At 54.3% G+C, this 20,003-nt stretch overlaps 1 protein-coding gene across 3 annotated transcripts; it reads left to right on the forward strand.

The window, feature by feature from the left end:
- The first annotated feature begins 59 nt into the window (after window positions 1-59).
- Window positions 60-7,593, forward strand: DYRK1B (dual specificity tyrosine phosphorylation regulated kinase 1B). Of its 3 annotated transcripts, none has more exons than XM_077773652.1 (11): window positions 60-190; window positions 1,906-2,069; window positions 3,068-3,187; window positions 3,283-3,471; window positions 3,629-3,776; window positions 4,617-4,903; window positions 5,502-5,648; window positions 5,734-5,874; window positions 6,130-6,325; window positions 6,668-6,774; window positions 6,869-7,593. In XM_077773652.1, exons 2-11 carry the CDS (start codon window positions 2,007-2,009, stop codon window positions 7,238-7,240), a joined length of 1,770 nt encoding a protein of 589 aa, XP_077629778.1. In that variant the 5' UTR covers window positions 60-190; window positions 1,906-2,006; the 3' UTR covers window positions 7,241-7,593. The 3 variants fall into 3 exon arrangements, with proteins under 3 accessions (XP_077629778.1, XP_077629779.1, XP_077629776.1); XM_077773653.1 differs by lacking the exon at window positions 60-190 and adding an exon at window positions 638-656; XM_077773650.1 differs by lacking the exon at window positions 60-190 and adding an exon at window positions 816-838.
- Window positions 7,594-20,003: the final 12,410 nt, after the last annotated feature.

Here is a 20,003-nt window from a genome sequence, read left to right on the forward strand (position 1 = left end):
CGTCTACCGGTAAGCTCCGCTGCGCGCAGGCGCGGAGTGTTACCTTGGGTCACGTGNTCGCCATTTTGCTGGTTGCATTACTGGGTAATCGGGGCCCTGGCTCGCCGCGTCTGCCGGATACTTTCAGCCAGTGGGCAGGTCTGAGCTCGGGCTTTCCGAGCAGCTTGAGTCCCCTTGCCCGCGCCCTCAGGTAACAACGGGGCTACAGGTGGGGCAGCAGAAGCCCGCGGGGAGGGGGCAGTACGGACCCGCCCTGCCTGCGTCGCTGCGAGACTTCGCACGAGGCCGAGGGAGGAGGGCAGGAGGGCGGCGGGCAGGTGCAGGCCCAGGGAGCTATGGCTATTCATAGTCGGATTCTTGGAAGGGGCTGAGCCCGAGGGAGCAGTCTTGGGAATGAGGCAGGGAGGGGGTAGCGGGGCCCCGCTCCCGCCCTTTGTTTGGGCTCGGCTCCTCAGGCTGCATCGTCGTCGCCTAGCAACAGCTGTTCTGAACTGCGATTGGGTGAGCTCTTGGCAGCAGCGGCCAATGGCACGGTTGTTGCCATGGCAGGTGCGGACTGCCAAGCTCAGCTCAGCAGGCCCCGCCCGCCGGGGCTCCTCCCCCCGGGGCGGGGCTCCAGGGTGGGGGGCNCGGGCCCCGCGCCAGCCCTGACCCGGGTAGGGGGTGGGTGCTGGGAGAGACGGTCCTGCCGTGGGAGGGCCCCGGGGAAGAGATTGTTTCGGGCGAGGGGCGGGAGAGCTCCAAGAGAGAGGAGGGATCGTGGAGTGGCAAGGCTTGGCATCGAAGAAAGGGACTGACATGGGAGAAGGCCAGTGGGGAGAGGATTTTGGTGTGGCAGGTACTCTGAGAGGGGAGACCTCTACATGATATTTGGGGAATTTGGTTCTGGGGGGCCTTCTAGGAATTGGCACAGTTGTGGATTGACCCTGGTGTAGAGAAGAGTAACTGGAGAAAGGGCCCTGGTAGAAATGTTGGATGGGAGGAGGAGGGGAAGATCCAGTGTAGGGGAGAGAAGGGCGAGAGAGGAGAAGCCTCCTCCTTGTTCCCATCAGGAAAAGTGAGCCTTGATTCTGAGGGGGACTGTGAAGTAATACTGTGAAGTAACACCGGGGCCACAGGAGAAACTACCTGGAGCAGCGGTCCCTGATGTGGGAGGAAATGATACAGGGAAGAGGTCCTGGCTTGATGTGGGATGGGTCCCCTGGGGGCTGGGGGCTGGGGGATGAGAATGCCATGGGGTAGGACTCCGTTGTATAAGGATAATCCTATATAGCAGGATAATCTTGGCTTCGTCCCCAGGATCCTGATGTGGTTTTAGGGACCTGCAGAGGACTCCGTCATGGGTTTGGAGGGGGCCCAGAGTTCTGTCATGTAGTTTGGGGGGATCCTAGAGTTCTCTGCATTGAGGGATCTACTGGGAAAGGTAGATCTTGAAGTGGAGGGACCTTGCTCTGATTAAGAGGAGACTCTGACCATCAGGGAAGACTGCAGGAGGGCAAGATCTTGTGTGAGGGGGCGCTGGGGAGGGAGGGCCACAGTAGAAAATCCTCCTTCCTATACTGTCTGTGGTTTCTGCTTTTTTCTTCTCTTCCTCCCCCCAATTATTGGTGTCTTTCCGTCCTTTCTTGTCATGGCCTATATCCCTGCCTGGCTTCCAATCATTCCCTTTCACATGTTCCCTTCTTTGTGCCACCTACTTCATTTATTTGGTAATCATCTGTTGAGGGACTCCGCTGTGCCCTCACCCCCACCCCTTCTCTCTGCCCCTTCTCGTTACCACCTGTTGCTCTTTTTCTCCTCTCCCTGTCCCCTGCCTTCTTTCTGATGTCCACTTCTTTCCTGCTTGGCACTGGCCCATACATCCCCTTGTTCCATGTTGTTCCCCTGCCTCCTGCCTGCTCTCAGGTCTCAGCGGCGGTGGCAGCCGAGGTGCAGGATGCGAGAAGGCGCCCCCCGGCCGGGCTCCCGCTCCAGGCCTCGCTCCCCTGCGGCCCTCTGAGCCCACCATGGCCGTCCCACCGGGCCATGGTCCCTTCTCTGGCTTCCCGGGGCCCCAGGAGCACACGCAGGTATGCTTTCAGCTGGCTCCTCACCTGCCTAGGGTAGGGGGAGGCTGGGGACAGAAGGGTCTTGGGGGTGAAAGATAGTTTGGTTGCCCAAAACTGTTTCCTCGGGGCATGAAGGGTCCATCTGGAGTGGAAGATAATGGAGTTGCTGGCAGAATCCGTTTGGAGAGCCTGGGTTCAAATCCTGACATGGTGGTTAAATTTCTTAGGTTCTTCCTGCTTCAGTTTTCTACTCTGTAAAATGGAGCCAATAATGATACCTACCTCACAGAGTTGTGAGAATTAAACAAGTTACTGAAACGCATGTAAAACACTAAGAACAGTGCCTGGCTCATAAAAAAACACTCAATACATGTTCACTAAGGAAAAAAGTTCCAGAGTGAAAGATGGGGGAGGGAGGTGGGGTGAAAGGGGGTGAAGGTTGAGCCCAAAGGATCCTGGAGCCAGCAGCATCTTAGGGTGCAGGGGAAAGACAGTCACAGGTAGCGACTGTTTAAGGCTCTGAAATTAGAGCTTGAAGCAGGACGGAATAGGAGATCGAGGGTGCTAGATCCTGAAACACTGGGTAAAAATGGTGCAGACTTGCAGGTGAGGGAGGAGAAGACCCAACCGGATGAGGGCAAAGCAAGATGGGAGCCCTCAAGATGGGACACCCAGAATGGATGGTCTCTTGGGCAAAGGAATGCAAGGGGCAGAGCCCACGTGTTCTCTCTGATCTCTCCCCCTGAGGTTCAGAAAAGAGTAAAAGTGTGGGATGAAAGGTCAGGGGTAAACAGGTCCCCATTCATTCACTCGGCAAACCTCTAATGACCATCCACTATGTGCCAGGTCCTGCACCAGGCACTGGAAATACAGCAAGAACCAGATAAGTCTCTGCCCTTGGGGAATTCCTAGCCTCACGGGGCGGTCACGTGATGGCCCAGGCCACCCATATAGCTCTCCCTCTGGAGGTCAGAAGTGAATGCCCATCTTCAGTGCCCGCCCCTTGCCCCGCTCCGCAGGTATTGCCTGATGTGCGGCTGTTGCCACGGAGGCTGCCCCTGGCCTTTCGGGACGCAACCTCAGCCCCGCTGCGCAAGCTCTCCGTGGACCTCATCAAGACCTACAAGCACATCAATGAGGTGGGCAGAGGGTGGGAGGCCCAGCTGGGTGCCGAGGGGTCCTGGCTGCCAGCACAGGTCACTCAGTAGTCCTTATCTGCTGGCCGGCGGGGCAGGTATACTACGCGAAAAAGAAGCGGCGGGCCCAGCAGGCACCACCTCAGGACTCGAGCACCAAGAAGGAGAAGAAGGTCCTGAACCATGGTTACGACGATGACAACCACGACTACATTGTGCGCAGTGGCGAGCGCTGGCTGGAGCGCTATGAGATTGACTCACTCATTGGCAAAGGCTCCTTTGGCCAGGTGTGGAATGCCACCCCCCCCAACCCAGGGATTGGGGGCCGTGAGCACCGACTGATAATGACCCGCAGAAATGTGGTGCTTTGTTCTGTCCCACACCCCCCTTCCCGCCCCCCCACACTCCCCATTCCTCACTTGGTGACATGCCCTGCCCTGGCAGGTGGTGAAAGCCTATGATCATCAGACCCAGGAGCTGGTGGCCATCAAGATCATCAAGAATAAAAAGGCCTTCCTGAACCAGGCCCAGATTGAGCTGCGGCTGCTGGAGCTGATGAACCAGCACGACACAGAGATGAAGTACTACATAGGTGAGGCCTGGGGCAGCCATACACCGAGTACCGGATGGGGCTGGTGTCCTCAGGGCAGGCTCTGGTCTGTAACTCTGACATCAGTGGTTCTCCTTCCGCCTTCATGATTTCTGCCCTATTCCAGTGCTCACCAGAGTTTATGGGGTGCCCACTAAGGGTCAGGCTCTGTTGCAACCACATGTTGAATTAACTGGTTTCAGTATGACCACAGCCCAGGGGGGAAGGGGCATCATGGCACAGCTCGGAGTAGAAAAGGAAGCTTTCGGGTGCTACCACTTGCCAAAGGTCACAGAGTTTGTACTCCGTGAAGCTATAATATCACCAGGCAGTGGACTCCAGAGCCTTTACTCCTGACATCTATGGCTTTTTCCTCTTTCCCGCACGGATTCCTCTTAGAAAAAGCAAGGGCAGATTAAAGAGCGTGTTTCTTGAAATACATATCGTTACCGTAAATGAAAAGCGAGTGTCCTCTGCCACAAAAATAAACACAACTGAGACTAAAACAATGTTACAGAATTAAATAGGGAAATGGAGAAGGGTATTAAAAACCTATCAGCACCAAAGGGGAACGTTCTCTTTGGTTTATCAGAAAGTTGGACAGAGACTTGAAAGAAATGAACTTAAGAAAATATTTTTCTTGACGTGAATCAAGTTATGGACCGTATAAAAACACGCTGACCGGCAACTGCCTCCCGTGGGCACATCACGATCCGTCGGGTGCTCACACGGCAGAGGCACAGATCTGCTTGTGGCCTCATGATTGCATGTTCCCGGCAGCCACCGGCCCTCTCTGAGCCTCTGCTTCACCGTCCGCCCCCATTTCCGCCCCCTTCCCCGCAGTGCACCTGAAACGGCACTTCATGTTTCGGAACCACCTGTGCCTGGTGTTCGAGCTGCTTTCCTACAACCTGTACGACCTCCTGCGCAACACGCACTTCCGCGGCGTCTCGCTGAATCTGACGCGGAAGCTGGCGCAGCAGCTCTGCACAGCGCTGCTCTTCCTGGCCACGCCCGAGCTCAGCATCATTCACTGCGACCTCAAGCCCGAGAACATCCTGCTCTGCAACCCCAAGCGCAGCGCCATCAAGATCGTAGACTTCGGCAGCTCCTGTCAGCTTGGCCAGCGGGTGCGGAGGGGCGGGGCGAGGCCGGCACGGGGGCGGGGCTCGCGGCGNGTGAGGGAGGTAAAAGAGAAGGCCGCACGGGGTGTCGTACCCAGCAGGAAAAGAAGAGTGAGGCCCCAGGAGGCAGGGCCAGTGTTGAGGCTGCCAGATGTGGGCAGAGTGAAGTCAGGTTGGCTATGAGCTTAGAGTGCCGCTTTGCTGGATTTGCCCTGTCCCCTTAAGAGAGGACGGGTGCTTTAGTTTTGCAGCTTCATGTGAACAGACATTTGAGATGGCTTGTAAAGGGTCTGGAATGGGGGGGGGGGGCGGGGAAGGGCCTTGGCTTGCAGCCTGCCAACCTCAGATGATCAAGAGAAGACCAGAGTCAGGCTTCGGGATGGAGATCAGGGTGAGCCTAGGCCAGCAGAGACTTCTGAGGCTGATGAATAAGGTGATGGTAGTGGCTCCTGGACAGCAGGGGTGCTGGTAACATCCAGGTTTGGAACCTCCATCCTTAGTTTTGGTGGAAGGAAGCTTGCCCCAGCCTTGGGTATGGCCACGGCACCACTAGGGGAGGCTGGGACCTCTGACAGCTGGCTTCTCCCCTGCTCCGCCTCCCCAGATCTACCAGTATATCCAGAGCCGCTTCTACCGGTCGCCTGAGGTGCTCCTGGGCACACCCTACGACCTGGCCATTGATATGTGGTCCCTGGGCTGCATCCTGGTGGAGATGCACACTGGAGAGCCCCTCTTCAGTGGCTCCAATGAGGTGTGCTCCCGAGGAGGGGGTGTGCTGGAAGGGGCGGAGGCCTGGCTGGCCTGACAACCCTGACTGCCCACCTGACTGCTCACAGGTGGACCAGATGAACCGGATCGTGGAGGTGCTGGGCATCCCACCAGCCCCCATGTTGGACCAGGCACCCAAGGCTCGCAAGTACTTTGAGCGGCTGCCTGGGGGTGGCTGGACTCTACGAAGGACAAAGGAACTCAGGAAGGTGCGGCCCCTGCCCCATGCCGCTCCTCCCACCCTGGTGGCCCCTCACTCTCTCACACTTGGGGCTTCCTCTCCCCCTGCTTCCTCTCCCTTGTGTCTTTCCCTTCCTTCCTCTCCCCCTTGTCTGTCCTCTCCTTCATCCCAGCCCCACCCCGGTCTCTCCTACCCACCCCAGGCCTCTTCTTAGCTTCTCTCCTTCCACTCTCTCTCTTGTGCCTCTGTTTCCCCGTGTGTGTCTCCCTNCCTCCGCTTCCAGGACCTGGTGCTGCGCATGCTGGAGTATGAGCCCGCCGCCCGCATCAGCCCACTGGGGGCTCTGCAGCACGGCTTCTTCCGCCGCACGGCTGATGAGGCCACCAACACGGGCCCGGCAGGCAGCAGTGCCTCCACCTCGCCCGCACCCCTTGATACCTGCCCCTCCTCCAGCACCGCCAGCTCCATCTCCAGCTCTGGTGGGTGCCCAGGGCCAGGTGGGCTAGAACAGGAGGGTGGGCGACATTGGTTTGCTCTGACCCAGGGGACCTTGCCCACTGGGCCTTCATTGAAAGCTTTGAAACTGCGTGATCTGGACTCCAAAATGGGTGGGTGAGAGAGCTCTGCCTGGCCGTGACCTGATCTCTGAAATTGCGCTTGGGCTCACACCTCTAACACTGCTTCTGACTAAGCTCTGGTCCATAATCTCAGAAGTGGGCCCATCCTTCAGATAGGCTCTGATCCCAAAGCCTGGGCCTGAGTCGCCAGCCACCACGTCTCCTCCTAAGGCTTCTCCTCATTTCCTCCCCTGGCACTTCCAGGAGGCTCCAGCGGCTCCTCCAGCGACAACCGGACCTACCGATACAGCAACCGATATTGTGGGGGCCCTGGGCCCCCCATCACCGACTGTGAGATGAACAGCCCACAGGTACTGGGGCCTTGGGGCCTTGGGAGGTGGGTGGTGGGTTATCTGCACTTCAGGACCTGGGTCTCCATCACCCACTGTTCCTCTGCTCCTTTAGGTCCCACCCTCCCAGCCGCTGCGCCCCTGGGCAGGGGGTGATGTGCCCCACAAGACACATCAGGCCCCTGCCTCCGCCTCGTCACTGCCAGGGGCCGGGGCCCAGTTACCCCCTCAACCCCGATGCCTTGGCCGTCCCCCATCACCAACCTCACCACCACCCCCGGAGCTGATGGATGTGAGCCTGGTGGGCGGCCCTCCGGACTGCTCCCCACCTCACCCGGCGCCTGCCCCCCAGCACCCGGCTGCCTCAGCCCTCCGGACTCGGATGACAGGAGGTCGTCCACCCCTCCCACCCCCTGATGACCCTGCCACTCTGGGGCCTCGCTTGGGCCTCCGTGGTGTACCCCAGAGCACGGCAGCCAGCTCATGACCCAGCCCCCTCCCTGGGGCCCCTCCTGAAGCCATACCCCTCATCTGGGGGCCCTGGGCTCCCATCCTCATCTCTCCCCTTGACTGGAATTGCTGCTACCCAGCTGGGGTGGGTGAGGCCTGCACTGATTGGGGCCTGGGGCAGGGGGTCAAGGAGAGGGGTTTAGGCGCACCCTCCCCACTAAGGACTGGACCCTTGGCCCCCTCTCCCCCCCCCTTGTTTTCTATTTATTGTACCAAAGACAGTGGTGGTCCGGTGTCGGGGGGGAGACCCCCTTCACCCTAGGGCCCTAGGAGGGGGTGGGGGCAGGTAGGGGGAGATGGCCTTGCTCCTCCTTGCTGTACCCCCCAGTAAAGAGCTTTCTCACATGCCTGCCTGAGAGTTTGCAGGGCCTCGGCTCCCCTCACCTGGCCCTCAGAGGCGTGGTGGGGAACGGTGTTTGGGGAGGGGGTGCCAGAAAAGCTCTGTCATGTGGGATGCATCCCTGGGGAAGTTACGGCTATTGGCGCAGACACGGGGCTGCAGGAAGTCTGGGGCTATGGAATCCTAGACAGAGATCCTGGATAGGATCCTAGCCCGTGTTTGTCTTTTCCGTGGGAACAGACACCCCGAAAGAGTAGAGGCCGGGCTCTGACCTGTCTCTGGAAAACATCAGGATCTGCCCTAATAAGCCAGGGCTTCCACAGAGTCTGCACAGGAGTGGCTCCTTACGCCAGGCAGGCATCTAGTAGGTGCCGAATGCTTGCAGCAGGCCCTCTTCGTACCACCTGGGGGATGGCAGGCAGGCAGTGTAAGGTACAGACTTTACCCCCCACGTCTGGTCTTACCGTTTGGAACCATGAAGGAGCAAAGCGTTTTGAGATTCTCTGGCAGAAAGATTATTCCCGGGGTTTCAGGTAAGTGGGTGTCTGTTTCCATAACAACTTGGAAACTTCTCTCTCCCAACCGGCCAGCCGGGCGCCTCCTGATTCTAAGGTACCTACCGTCTCCCGTCCCTGGGGCGCGGCGCTTCCTGGGAAATGGAGTTAAGGGTTGCAATCTCTTTTCCCCCTTTTCGTCAGGGGACTACAAAGACCAGAATTCTTTTCGCTCACGAGCTGGGGCCGGGTTCTCAGGCAGCCAATCGGTAGTCAGAGGTGGACCGGGCCCGGATGCTTGAGGCAGGCTGTAGAGAAGGCACAGGTCGTGATTGGGCGGTGTTGGTCAGGCGGTTCCGGGTGTTGAGTGCTGTCAGGCGTGCGGAAGATGGGCCACTGTGCTGCTCCCCGAGACCGAGCTGGTTAGGCGTCTGCGGTCACCGAGCAGGAGGTAGGCGCTGAGGCCTGAAGCGGCCCCGTCGCACAGAGCGTCACCGGCCGCGGTGTCCGGCCCAGCTCACAGGAAGCCCAGGTCGGTAGGAGAGAGGCGTGGGCGCCGTTACGGACCTGCGGGTGTTCGGGAGGGGGCGCAGTGCGGAATGCTGAGGGAACCCCAGAAGAGCCACGGGTACGGGAACATTCCCGGAGGAGGAGGAGGTGTCTGAGCTGAGACCTGAAGACTCGATGGTGACGGTGGGGCGGTGGTTTGCGCACAGGCAGCGACGAACAACAGCCTGTGGTGTGACTATGAACCGCGGGTGATGTGGTGTTGGAGATCTAATTGAAAAGTTCTATCGGGATTGGATCGTGGAAGATTTTGTTGGCCATTTAGGTAGCTTGGGTTTTGTCCTAAGGACATTGAGGAGCCACGAGAGGATTTCTAGAAGGGAAGGGTCATGGCCCAGTTTGCTGCCATCTAGAAATAGATTGATGGGAAAGAGACCAGGGTCTGGGAGCCCAGGGTGGTGGCTGTGGCACGTTCCGAGGCAAGCGATGTTGGGGATGAGCCAGGGCAGGAGCCTTGGTTGGGAGGGGAGACGGGATGTAGGTGGGAGAGACGACCAGAGGGCTGAGTTGGCAGGATGTATGGCTTACAGGCTGTGTGGAAGGGGGAGGCAGAGAAGGGTGAGAAAGGGGTATCCAGCAAGTAGAACAGTGACTAGCATATTATAGATGCTTAACAAAAGATTTTGTTTTGAACAGACAGTTCTAGGAGGCAGATTCTATTATGATCTCCCTTTTGCAAATGAGGATACTGAGCACAGAGAAAGTTAAGTAACTTAACCACGATCACATAGCTAGCAAGCGGAAGGCCCGGGATTGTGTGCGTGTGCGTGTGTGCGCGTGCCATTGACTTAGCAACATACAAGATGAGCTTCAAGACATCATCAGGGTCCAAATCACGTAGGTCCCTTAAGGAATTTGGGATAAGTGTGGAAATGTAGATCCCACATTTCAATTTCCAGCCCAAAACCTCTCCCTGGCCTGCTGACTGCCCACATGATGCCTCCTCTCTCAAGATATCTGTAGTCACCTGGAGACCAAGATATCTTGACCAAATTGGACTCCGGTCTTTTACCCAAAACCTGTTCTTCCCACATTCTCAGTAAATGCCTCCTCCTTCATTGTCTTATACCCACGTCTGCTCCATCAGCAAATTCCTTCAACGTATATGCAGAACCTAATCTTTTCTTCCCACCTCCACTCTTGTCACCCTGGTCCTGTCCACTCTGTCCTGCCTAGACCATCATGGCAGCCTCCTCAGTGGTCTCTGTGCTCCCCACAGTCTTTCTCGTATGCAGCAGGGGGACACGGAATACCTGTATCAGGTCACATTTCTCTCTTACTCAGTACCCTCTTGCGGCGTTATCTCACACAGCAAATGCCGGTGTTCTTTCCGTGACCTTTGTAAGGCCCTTGATCCCTCATGATCTGGCCCTGTTACTTCTCCACCTGGTCCTTTTACCCTGCTCACTCTGCTCCAGCCACACTAGCCTCAGGGCCTTTGCGCTCACTCTCTTTACCTGGAACACTCTTCTCCAGATAGTAAGGCTCACCTTCACCTCCTTTAGTTTTTACTCAGATATCATCGCCTCCTTGAGAGCTTCCTTGACCACGCTTCTAGAACTATATACTACTAACATTTGCATATTAATTTCCCTTTAGCTGTTCCTTAGCATTAATCATATCACTATTTAACTCACTGTATAGGTTATCTTGTTTATTGTCTGTTTCTCCTTTGCACCCTCAGCAGAGCATAAGCTTCATAAGGGCAGGGGCTTTCGTCTGCTTTGTATTTTATCTTTAACATCTAGAAGAACTCTCGGCACATAGTAGGGGCTCAGTAACTATTCATTGAAGGGATGGGTCAGTGGGTAATTTCGGAATGTAGATCCTGGTCCCGGCATCACAGGGACTCTGCAGATCCCTCTTCCACAGAACTTCAGAGGACTGCCTTAAGATTTTCTGAGGTCTCAGACGTTTAACAAGTATTTCATCTTGCCTCTGCTCCGTGCTGAGCATCAGGAACACAGCATGCTGAGAACAAAACAGTTTTCCTGTTCCCCAAGAATTCACAGAATCAGGGCTGGAGGTTCAAATCATCAGCTGATCACACAGATATGAAATTACAAAGAAAGGTAGAAAGTGCCATAGGAGCACTTGGCCAGAACTCTAATCTAGATCCTAGGAAGTGGGATTGAAGCGATGAAAGTATAGGCATTAAGCATTCCCATTAAGAGGGGTGTGTGTGTGTGTGTCTGTGTGTCGGTGTGTTCATGTAGTGGTTGGAGCCCAGAGGCTGCTGGCGAGCAAGAGGCCAAGAGGCCAGGTCATGTGGACCCTGTAAGGACCTGGGCCCTTAACTCCATGCGTAGTGGAAAGTCCCAGGAGAACTTTAAGCAGTGAGAGGAGGCGTGGTCAGTTCTGTATGTTAAAAGATCCCTCTGGCCATCATGTGGGGGAACTGATGACAGGTGGTTAAATATTGAAGTAGCGAGACCAGCGAAAAGGCTGCTCTCCGGAGATTAAAATAGCTGCCTCTATAGAAGGCCACACTTTCTTTGCTGTTTCTCCCATCAAGAGGTGGAGCCTCTCCCCTCTCTAATCTAGGCTGGCCCGCGATTTGTTTTGACCAGTAGAGTGCAGCGGCTGATGGTGTGCTGGTTGGCACCCTGAGGTGCCTGCAACTTCTGCTTTCATTCTCCTGGGGCCCTGGGCTGCTGTGTAAAGCCCGGCTCCTCCACTGGAGAGAGACGTGGACAGAGAGAGGCCCAGCCAGCCCCCAGCTGCCCCGCTGTTTTAGCTGATATGCAAGACAAGAGTGATGCCATCTTGGATGTGCTAGGCTGGCTCCCAGCTGACACCATGTAGAATAGAGACTCCCCTTGCCCTCCCCACTTTGCTCAAATTCCAAATCGTGAGCAAATAAATGGCTGTTATTTTAAGCCGCTGTGTTATGGGATGATTTGTCACTCAGCAATAGCTCACTGAAAGAAGCTTTCTGATGTCTGACCATTTTGTGTGTTAGCTCACGTAACCCTCACCGTCACCCTGTGTGGCAGTACTGTTATTCGTGTTACACAGAGGAGGAACTGAGGGCACAGAGAAGCTAATGGAGTATTAGCAAGATATCTAGCAGGTAGTAGGTGCTGAGTTTGTGTGTGTAAGAGGTGTGATAGCTGTTACTCATTAGCATGAAAATGTTCATAGTTGTTAAAGAAGGGGTAGTGAGATGGTACAAGCGTTATTAACCCACTTCCTAGTGGTATGATTTTAGGCAAGTAGCATCACCTCTCCACGGCTCAATTTCGTCACTGTAAAATGGAGATTATAACAATATTCGTCTCAGGGTCTGATGTAGCAAGCGCCTAGCGTATGGCAGGGATGATTACTTGAAGCACACAGCCAAGGTTATTGTAGACAGTGACCTTAGGACCACGGGGGAGGCCAATTTCCTGGAAGTTCTAGTGGAGAGACAGGTCCTTAGTGATATTGTTGAAGTTCTGGGTCAGGCTTCACCTGATGTGGGTTCCTTCTGAACTTTGTCATTAGGGAAACCAGTAAATCTCTCTTTCATTTTCATTTACACCAAGCTGAACTGTTATTTGGAACCCACATCCTAACTGATTCTAGGGTTTTATTCATTTATTTTTTGATTCATCAACTACTGAATACCTACTGCATTCCAAGCACAGTTTCAGGCGCTGGTATTATAATAGTAAGCAAGGTGCTCCCAAGTTCTGACCTTGTTGGAATTTCCATTCTCCTGGGGAAGGTGGAGGGTCAGGAAATCAGTGTTGGGGATGAGAGCTAGGGGGATTGGTGGGGGAGGGGTCGAGGAGAGAGGGGTAGAGAGTGACAAATGGGGGAGGGAGAGGGGGGACGCTTATATAAGCTCTGTGGAAATGTTAACGGAAGAAAGTCCTGACCAAAAGGGAGGAAGCCAGCTGAGCGTGTGTTTTGGGAAGGACATTCCAAGTAAAACAAGAGAGCAAATTCAGAGGCCCCAGGTATGCAGCGGTGTTGGAAGAGCAGGAAAGAGTGAACTGGACCAGAGTGAAGCAGTGGACGGGAGGGGACGAGGGCCCAGGGCATACGAGCTTGACGGGCGACTTGAATTCGATCCACAGTGAGGGGGACAGGCATTCAGAGCGTTTGGGGCTCAAGAGTGATGCGATCTAACATCTTCATAGGATTCTTCTGGCCACCGTGTGGGCACCGGGATGGAAGTCGTGCGGAGGCTACACCTCTCCAGCCGAGAGATGGTGCTGGCTTGGCCAGAGGTGTGGCCGAATTTAGGACATAATTTGATGGAAGAGTGGACAGGATTTGGGGTACAGGCGTGGGGTGAGAAAGAGGAGTCAACAGCTCTGAGATTGGGAGGAGGGAGTACCAGGAACTGCGCGGGGGAGACCTGGAGAGGCTGGGGGTCTGTGAAGCGTCCCCATGGACTCTCTGAGCACGTGGGATATACGAGTCTGGCATTCAGTGGCCAGATCTGGGCTAGAGACGCAAACGTGGGAGTCACTGGCACTTTCTCGCACCGTTAAGGCCCAGGACGAGGCTGTTCAGGGAGAGTGGAGGTGGAAACAAGGTCTGGGAGCAAGAGTAGAGTGCCCACGAGGAGTTAGTGCAGTAAGCTCGGTGACAGACCGCGGTGGCCTGCACCGGGGCCGCGGCAGGAGTGAGCACTGCCGACAGCCCGTGGTAGATTGGTCATGGGTGACAATGGAGAGAAACAGACCGGAGCCTGGTGAGAGCAGGATAGAGTCCAGACGTGGGGCAGCGACTCTGCTTTCCTCCTTCCCCTGGGCCCTGTGGTCCCCGCCTCCCGCTGCATTCTGCAGGCCGCCGGGCTGGCCCAGAGTACACTCTTGCACTGACTCCCTGCAACCTTCCAGGGCAGTGCCCTGCAGCCCCTCGGGCCCCATTCCAGATTCCCCAGATGAGAATTAGATGGGGGTCCGGTGTCCAACCCGGCTGAGCCTGTTGTAGCTGGAGGATCCCTGCTGGGAGGGGTGTGACTGGGCAGTCACCTTCTGTGTCCACAGTCACCGGGTGTGTGACAGTCAGTGTATGGGAGGCTGGCATGTGGGCAGGGGGGATTTGGCCCTGTTCTGATAGGTGGGTGGGACAGACCGTCTGTGTGGCCTCAGATGTGCCCTGCGTCGGGTGAGTGGGGTCAGGGAGACCAGGAAGGTGGGCTCTGGCCGGCTCTGGGCTCAGAAGGGGGAAGGCTCGGGCTCGGAGAGTTCACGCCGCCGTCCCCAGCGTTCCCAGACGGTTCCTAGTCAGGGAGATGCCCCCCACTGCTGGGGAGACACGGCCGTGGCGGCCTCCCCGCCGCCCTCACAGGCACGGGGCTGGGAGCCCCGAGGGAGCACATGACTGTGGCTAAGGCGTCAGGAAGGGCTCCCCAGAGTAGAGGCACAGGAGGTGAGATCTGAAGCGCTAGATGAAGGGAGCGAGGGACTCTGCTGGGCCGACTCATAGCCACGTCCGCAGATACTTTAAAATGTTCTTATTTAATAATTTTGGGTTTACAGAAAAATTGCGAAGATGGTACAGAGACTTCCCATATACCCTACACCCAGGTCCCCCTCACGTTAGCATCTTACATAACAACAGTTTTGCTCCTGTCAAAACCAAGACTTTATTCATATCCCACCCGTTTTTCCACTAATGTTCTTTTTCTGTTCCAGGATCCAATCCAGGATACCCCGTTGCATTTACTCGTCCTGTCTCCTTGATCTCCTCCAATCTGTGACAGTTTCTCAGTCTTTTCCTGTCTTTCATGACCTTGACCTATTTGAGGCATACTGGTCAGGTATTTTGTAGAATGTCCCTCAGTCTGGGTTTTGTCATATTCTCCTAGTTAGACTGGGATTATAGGCTTGGGGACAAATCCCACTGAGACTCAGGTGACCTCACTTGATGAAGGTGGCGTCCCCCAGGTGTCTCGCCCACAGTGGTACTGTTCTGCCCTTTCCTTACTGTGTATGTGTGAGGAGCAAGTCTCGGGACCCAGCCCCCTCTCAAAGGGAGGAGAATTAAAGTCCGGTCTTCATATATAAAAAGCAGCACAGTAATTGATAAACGTGGGAAGACACCTCGTGGCTGTGCGAATGTCCAGTCTCCTCAAAGTTCCTCCCCCTGGCCCATCAGCGGATCTTGCCTGGGACAGTGAATACCTCGGTGGTCTGTTTTGTTTTTTAAATAGGCTCCATGCCCAACATGGGGCTTGAACTTGCGACCCCAAGGTCAAGAATCATGCTCTGCCGACTGCGCCAGGCAGGTACCCCTACTGTGGTACCCTAAGGATGCTTTTCTGTTGCCCTCGGTTCTACCCTGTATTTTATTTAGAGTTCTTCTCTATGAAGATTTGTCCATCCCACCCCATTGATCTTATTTGTACAGCCATTAATTTATATTGATATACACTCATGGATATTCTTTGTATTCTTTCAGTATAACCCAATACTATCACAGTTGTTTCACTCGGGTTTTTATAGGTTGAGCCTAGAGGCCCTGTTGGGTTGGCTCCTGTGTTCTTTACTCTTTGTTGTTGTTTTTTATCCCCTCAAAGCACCTCCTTACTTTCCAGCTCTCTCCCTGCCCCAGCCCAAGGGAGCCGTGGGTCCTTTTGCTAGAGAATGGTGGTAGAAACCAAGGTCTGCGCACTGGGCGTGTTCATCGCCGGGTGTCACTGCCTCCTGTCCCTCTCAGCTGGCAGAGTTTGGAGATATAGATCTGTGTATACAAACTGGTGTGAACACACACATCTGCATTTTTGAGTGTGTGTGTGCAGGTAGATGTCCGTGTCCCTGCTGATGAGTGCATGCTAGCCAGCTTTAACCCTAATCTAGGCCTGGAGGGTTCGCTCCGGCCTCCCCCCACCCCCTTGCTTTCTTTATAACTTCTTTCTCTGGTCAGCGGACACCTTTTAGTGGTCGTCTTATCGGCCACCATGGCAAAAATCAGCAGTGTTGGCCGTGCCTGCCTTCTCTAAGGACACTCTTCCCTTGGTTTCTGTGATGCTGCTGTCTCCTGATTTTCCTCCTCTGTCTTGTTTCTTTGCAAGAAGTTCCTCTGATTTCACCAATTCCTTAAGTGTTGGGGGCTCTTCTCTCCTCTCCCCCACCCCGCCATCTTACCCGCTTTTATGGTCTGTTTCCTGTCTCAGTGCTGGTGAGGCCCACTCTCTGTCCTTAGTCGCAGCCTCTGCCTTAAGCCCCACACTTGGGCGCCCTCAGCCCTGAGTGATCCCTGGGCCCTTAACACTCACTGTGTCCCAAGTTCTAAACCTTCTCCTCCTCCAGGGTGGCCCCTCCAAATCCCAAGTTGCCACAAAGAGCCCTGGGCCTCATCCTTGATGCTCCCCTCCCCAGCACATACACACAAACGTGTGCCCAGCCCGCCCCATCAGCCTCCACGGCTTGTGCAGTAGGCCTCCTGAGTCCCTCTCCCACCTGCCCTCTGCTCCCCTTTCATGGCCCTGCCTTGGTCCAGCCCTGCCTCTCCCACCTCATCTCTGCCTGGCTTCCTCCCTTGGCCCCTAGCCTCCTATGTCTCACTTTAACCCACCTCCACTTGGCAGTTAGAGGGAGTTTTGTGAAACACCACTCATCATGTCTTCTTGCTTGAAGCCTTTCCATGCTTCTCCAGTGTCCTCAGGACAAGGTTCTAGCCGATCCTAAAGGCCTGTGTGATCTGGCTCCTGACCACCACTCCGCCTGTCTCCCCAGCTGTTCAAGCTCCAGACACACAGAACTTCTGTTTCCTTGACGTGACCAGTGCTCTCACGTGGCCCCTCCCCCAGCCCCACCCCCTTCAGTCCCTTCAATTCTCCCCCAACCCACACTCCACTTCCGGTCTTCCCAGGCCTATTATTTTGAAAGGATCCCAGACATCATCCTCTATAAGGATGATGAGCAAAATGTATCCACTGGTTATTTCTGAGTGTTGGAAGGGGGTGGAGGCCTTTACTTTTAGGAAGTTTTTTGCAATGACTGTGTTTTTACCGAACACTAACATAACACCAATAGAAGCTGTGGGAGAAAAAGTTAGCAAGGGAGAGAATCCCATCGTGTTTGGATTTTAAGAGGAAAAACCTTTCAGGAAGCATCTTACAACTTTGAACATCCTGCGGCGGGGGCGGAGGCAAAGCGCGGGCCTGTCTCTGTGTGCGCTGTAACAGTCCACAGGCCGGAACAGACTTGCAAGGCGTGCTTGTCAGCTTTCTTTTGAATCTCAGTGGCTGAGGGGATTTTCTCCTATTGATTTTCACAGCGATTGTAAACACATCTACTTATGCAACTTCTCTAAATGGTGGGACGCAAGCACTTGGGACAACTGTCACATATAACAGGGTTTCAGAGGCGTGAAGGAAGGCAACTGAAGTATATTGGCCTGGGGACAATTCTTGTCTTTACTCTGATACCAGGGACTATTGGGGGACAATGAACTCCATGTAAAGAAAGTAGGAACACACCCACATGGAGACACCCCGTGGTTTTGAATCTGGCTGGAATGTGCTTTATCACACCTGCCTGCATTTCCACCGCGCTTTCTTCACACCAGGTGCCATCGTAAGCCCTTTCCATGCATGAATTCAGTCATCCTCAGCCCTTAGGCAGCTACTGTTGTCATCCCCGGGTCTCCATGAGGCATGAGTGTTGACATTGGTGACTTCAGGTTCCCTAGCTCATTAGTGACAGCCCCAGGATTCGAACCCAAGAATCCGAATCTGCCTTGAACCACCTTCCTCCCGATTCCATTCTTAGGGGATGCCCACATTTCTGATCATGCGACTTCTTCTTTTCAGAAGAAGGGCTTCAGTGAGCTTCTCCATCTGCTCAAATCTTTTTCGACATCCGCGATCATTTATAAAGAACAAGATGTTTTTTCACTTTTAGGGAAATTTTCAAACAAACACAAAAGCAGAGGGAAAACTCTAATGAATGTCCCCATCTCCCGGCTTCAACAGTCACGGCCATTCTTGTCCCATCCGTATCCTGCACATTCTCTCCCGTGCTCAGTTCCTTTACAGCAAATCCAGGCATGTCTTATTAAAAGACCTTTTTTAGAGGAAAGGTCACCTACTGTTCCTTGCCCCCCGTCCTCCCCCCTCTTGGCAAATTGACCGCCTTCCCGATCCTCTGTTCCCTTTCTCCTCGTTTTCCACATGCAGGCTGGTGGGCATGTGTGTGCCACTGTCATCGGGCTCTGTCTCTGGCTCGTTTCGTGTAACCCTACCCCCCAGGCACTTCTCGAGCCTGAAAACGATCCCTCTTAGTGACCACGGACAGGCTGGTGTTGCTTGGCCAGCCCAGCCTCTGCAATGGGACATTTAATCTGCTTGTGGCATTTTGCCATGATAGTGGCCTCTGCCCTTATTTGGGTTATTTTCTGGATGCCCTCTCCACTCATCCCAAGTTCAAGCCTCCTGAATTTGCACACCGTAACCCCACTTTAAGCACATATCCTTACCACAGTCAGAACAAAAGAGGGGTTTGGGTCCTTCTCTATTAATTGCCTGGGGGCTCCATGAGGTCAGGAGTCAGGTCTGTCCTTATCCCTGCTGTGTCCCCAGCATCACCCAGCCCAGGGCCTGGGACGCAGTAGGTGCTCAGGGGTGGTGATGCACTAATGAATGAATGATTGCCAAGGTCAGGAGCTGGGTATTTATCACGAGGGCAATAGGAAGCCACAGAAGTGTTTCAGACAGAACTGGACCCATTTTTCTCAAAACTCATGTGCATGTGAACCCCCTGGGATCCTGTTAAAATGCAGATCCTGAGTGAACGGGGCTGGGGGGGCTTTAGCAAGCCCCCTAGGGGCGCCAGTGCTCTGGGAGCAAGGGTCTAGGTGCTGCTCAGTGCAGCACGTGGCTGTCGAGCACTCAATGTGGCCAGTGTGAACTGAGACGTACCCACAGTGGAGGACGCCCACCAGAGTTCAAAGACTTAGTACAAAAAAAGAGAATGTAAAATATCTCGTTAATAATTTTTATATTGATCACATGTTAATATGGTAATATTTTGGATATATCAGGTTAAATAAAATAGATTATTAAAATTCATTTCAACTGTTTCTTTTTAACATGGCTGCTAAAATTTTTTTAATTACGTTCTGACTCACGTTTGGTGTTTTCCTTATGTTTCTGTTGGATGGTGCTGGTCTAGAACACTCCAGACTCCCTCTCACCTCTAAACATTTGCCCATGCTCTTTCCACTTTTTGGAGCGCCGCTCCTTCGCCTGACCGCCTCTTCACAACTAACTCCATATGGCTTTTGAGTCTCAACGTCTCCTCCTCCAGAAAGCCTTCCTTGACCCCCAAGGTGGGTCAGGTGCCCCTCTGGGCGTCTCCAACTCTGACTTACCCCCATCTCAGCCCTGACCATCTGTGATTTCAGCAACTCATGTCTGCCTTCCTCTCAAGACAGATAAGTCCATGAGGACAGGGACAAAGTCTGTGCCGGTCACCACTTTATCTCCAGAACCTGGCACAGAGTTAACTCAACACTTGTTAACGGAATGAAGAAACGACAAGAAGTGGGCCATGCGCACATTACAACTCTGGACAGTACCCTGGGAACGGTTTTAGAGGCCTTGTTTTGATGTGCCCGCCCCCCACGCATGGTCACTGCTCTACCGGCTTCACTGGGAGTGCGGGAGACGCAGGGTGGGGGTCCTCGGTCCCTTTGTAGACTTGTTCTACTTCTGCCCTGAGCTGCTCAGGGCTCCCATCTTAGCGTGTGTCCTCTGCTGGCCGCACAGCTCTGAATGAGGACTTCCTTTGTTAATTCATGCAAGCTGTCATTCGTATGACACAGATTTTGATACAGATTGTCCCCAGCCTGAGATTTCTTTTTCTTTTAATGGCACAGAAACATTGCTTTTAGGGGCGCCTGGGTGGCTCAGTCAGTTAAGCTTCCGCCTCTTGATTTAGGCTCAGGTCACGATCTCGAGATTTGTGGGACTGAGCCCTGCATCTGGCTCTGCAATGACAGCATGCAGCCTGCTTGGGAATCTCTCTCGGCCCCTCCCCTGCTTGCATGCACACTTTCTCTCTCTCTCTCTCTCTCTCTCAAAATAAAAAAACTTTAAAAAAAAGAAACATTGCTTTTAAAAAGTGGTCATTAACAAATAGTTTATTGGCCTTCTCCTTTGGGACTATTCTGTGCTTCGGTAGTGTTGTCATTCATTTGCTACAGAGAGATGCTCCCTTCATCAGTAATCGGAGGAAGACCAACGAAGACGGCCCCAAGGTCATCTTCCTCTCCGTCCAGCCTGTTTGTTCATGTGCCCTCGCTGCAGGCCCCCCGCTGTCAGCGTGGCCCTGACCTTGGTTCCCACGCTCTCCCCGCCCCCGTCCATCGCATCCGCCCTTTGTCATCCCCAC

This window comes from Crocuta crocuta, unplaced genomic scaffold (genome assembly GCF_008692635.1).
Source record: "Crocuta crocuta isolate KB4526 unplaced genomic scaffold, BGI_CrCroc_1.0 scaffold267, whole genome shotgun sequence".
Taxonomy (NCBI): domain Eukaryota; kingdom Metazoa; phylum Chordata; class Mammalia; order Carnivora; family Hyaenidae; genus Crocuta; species Crocuta crocuta.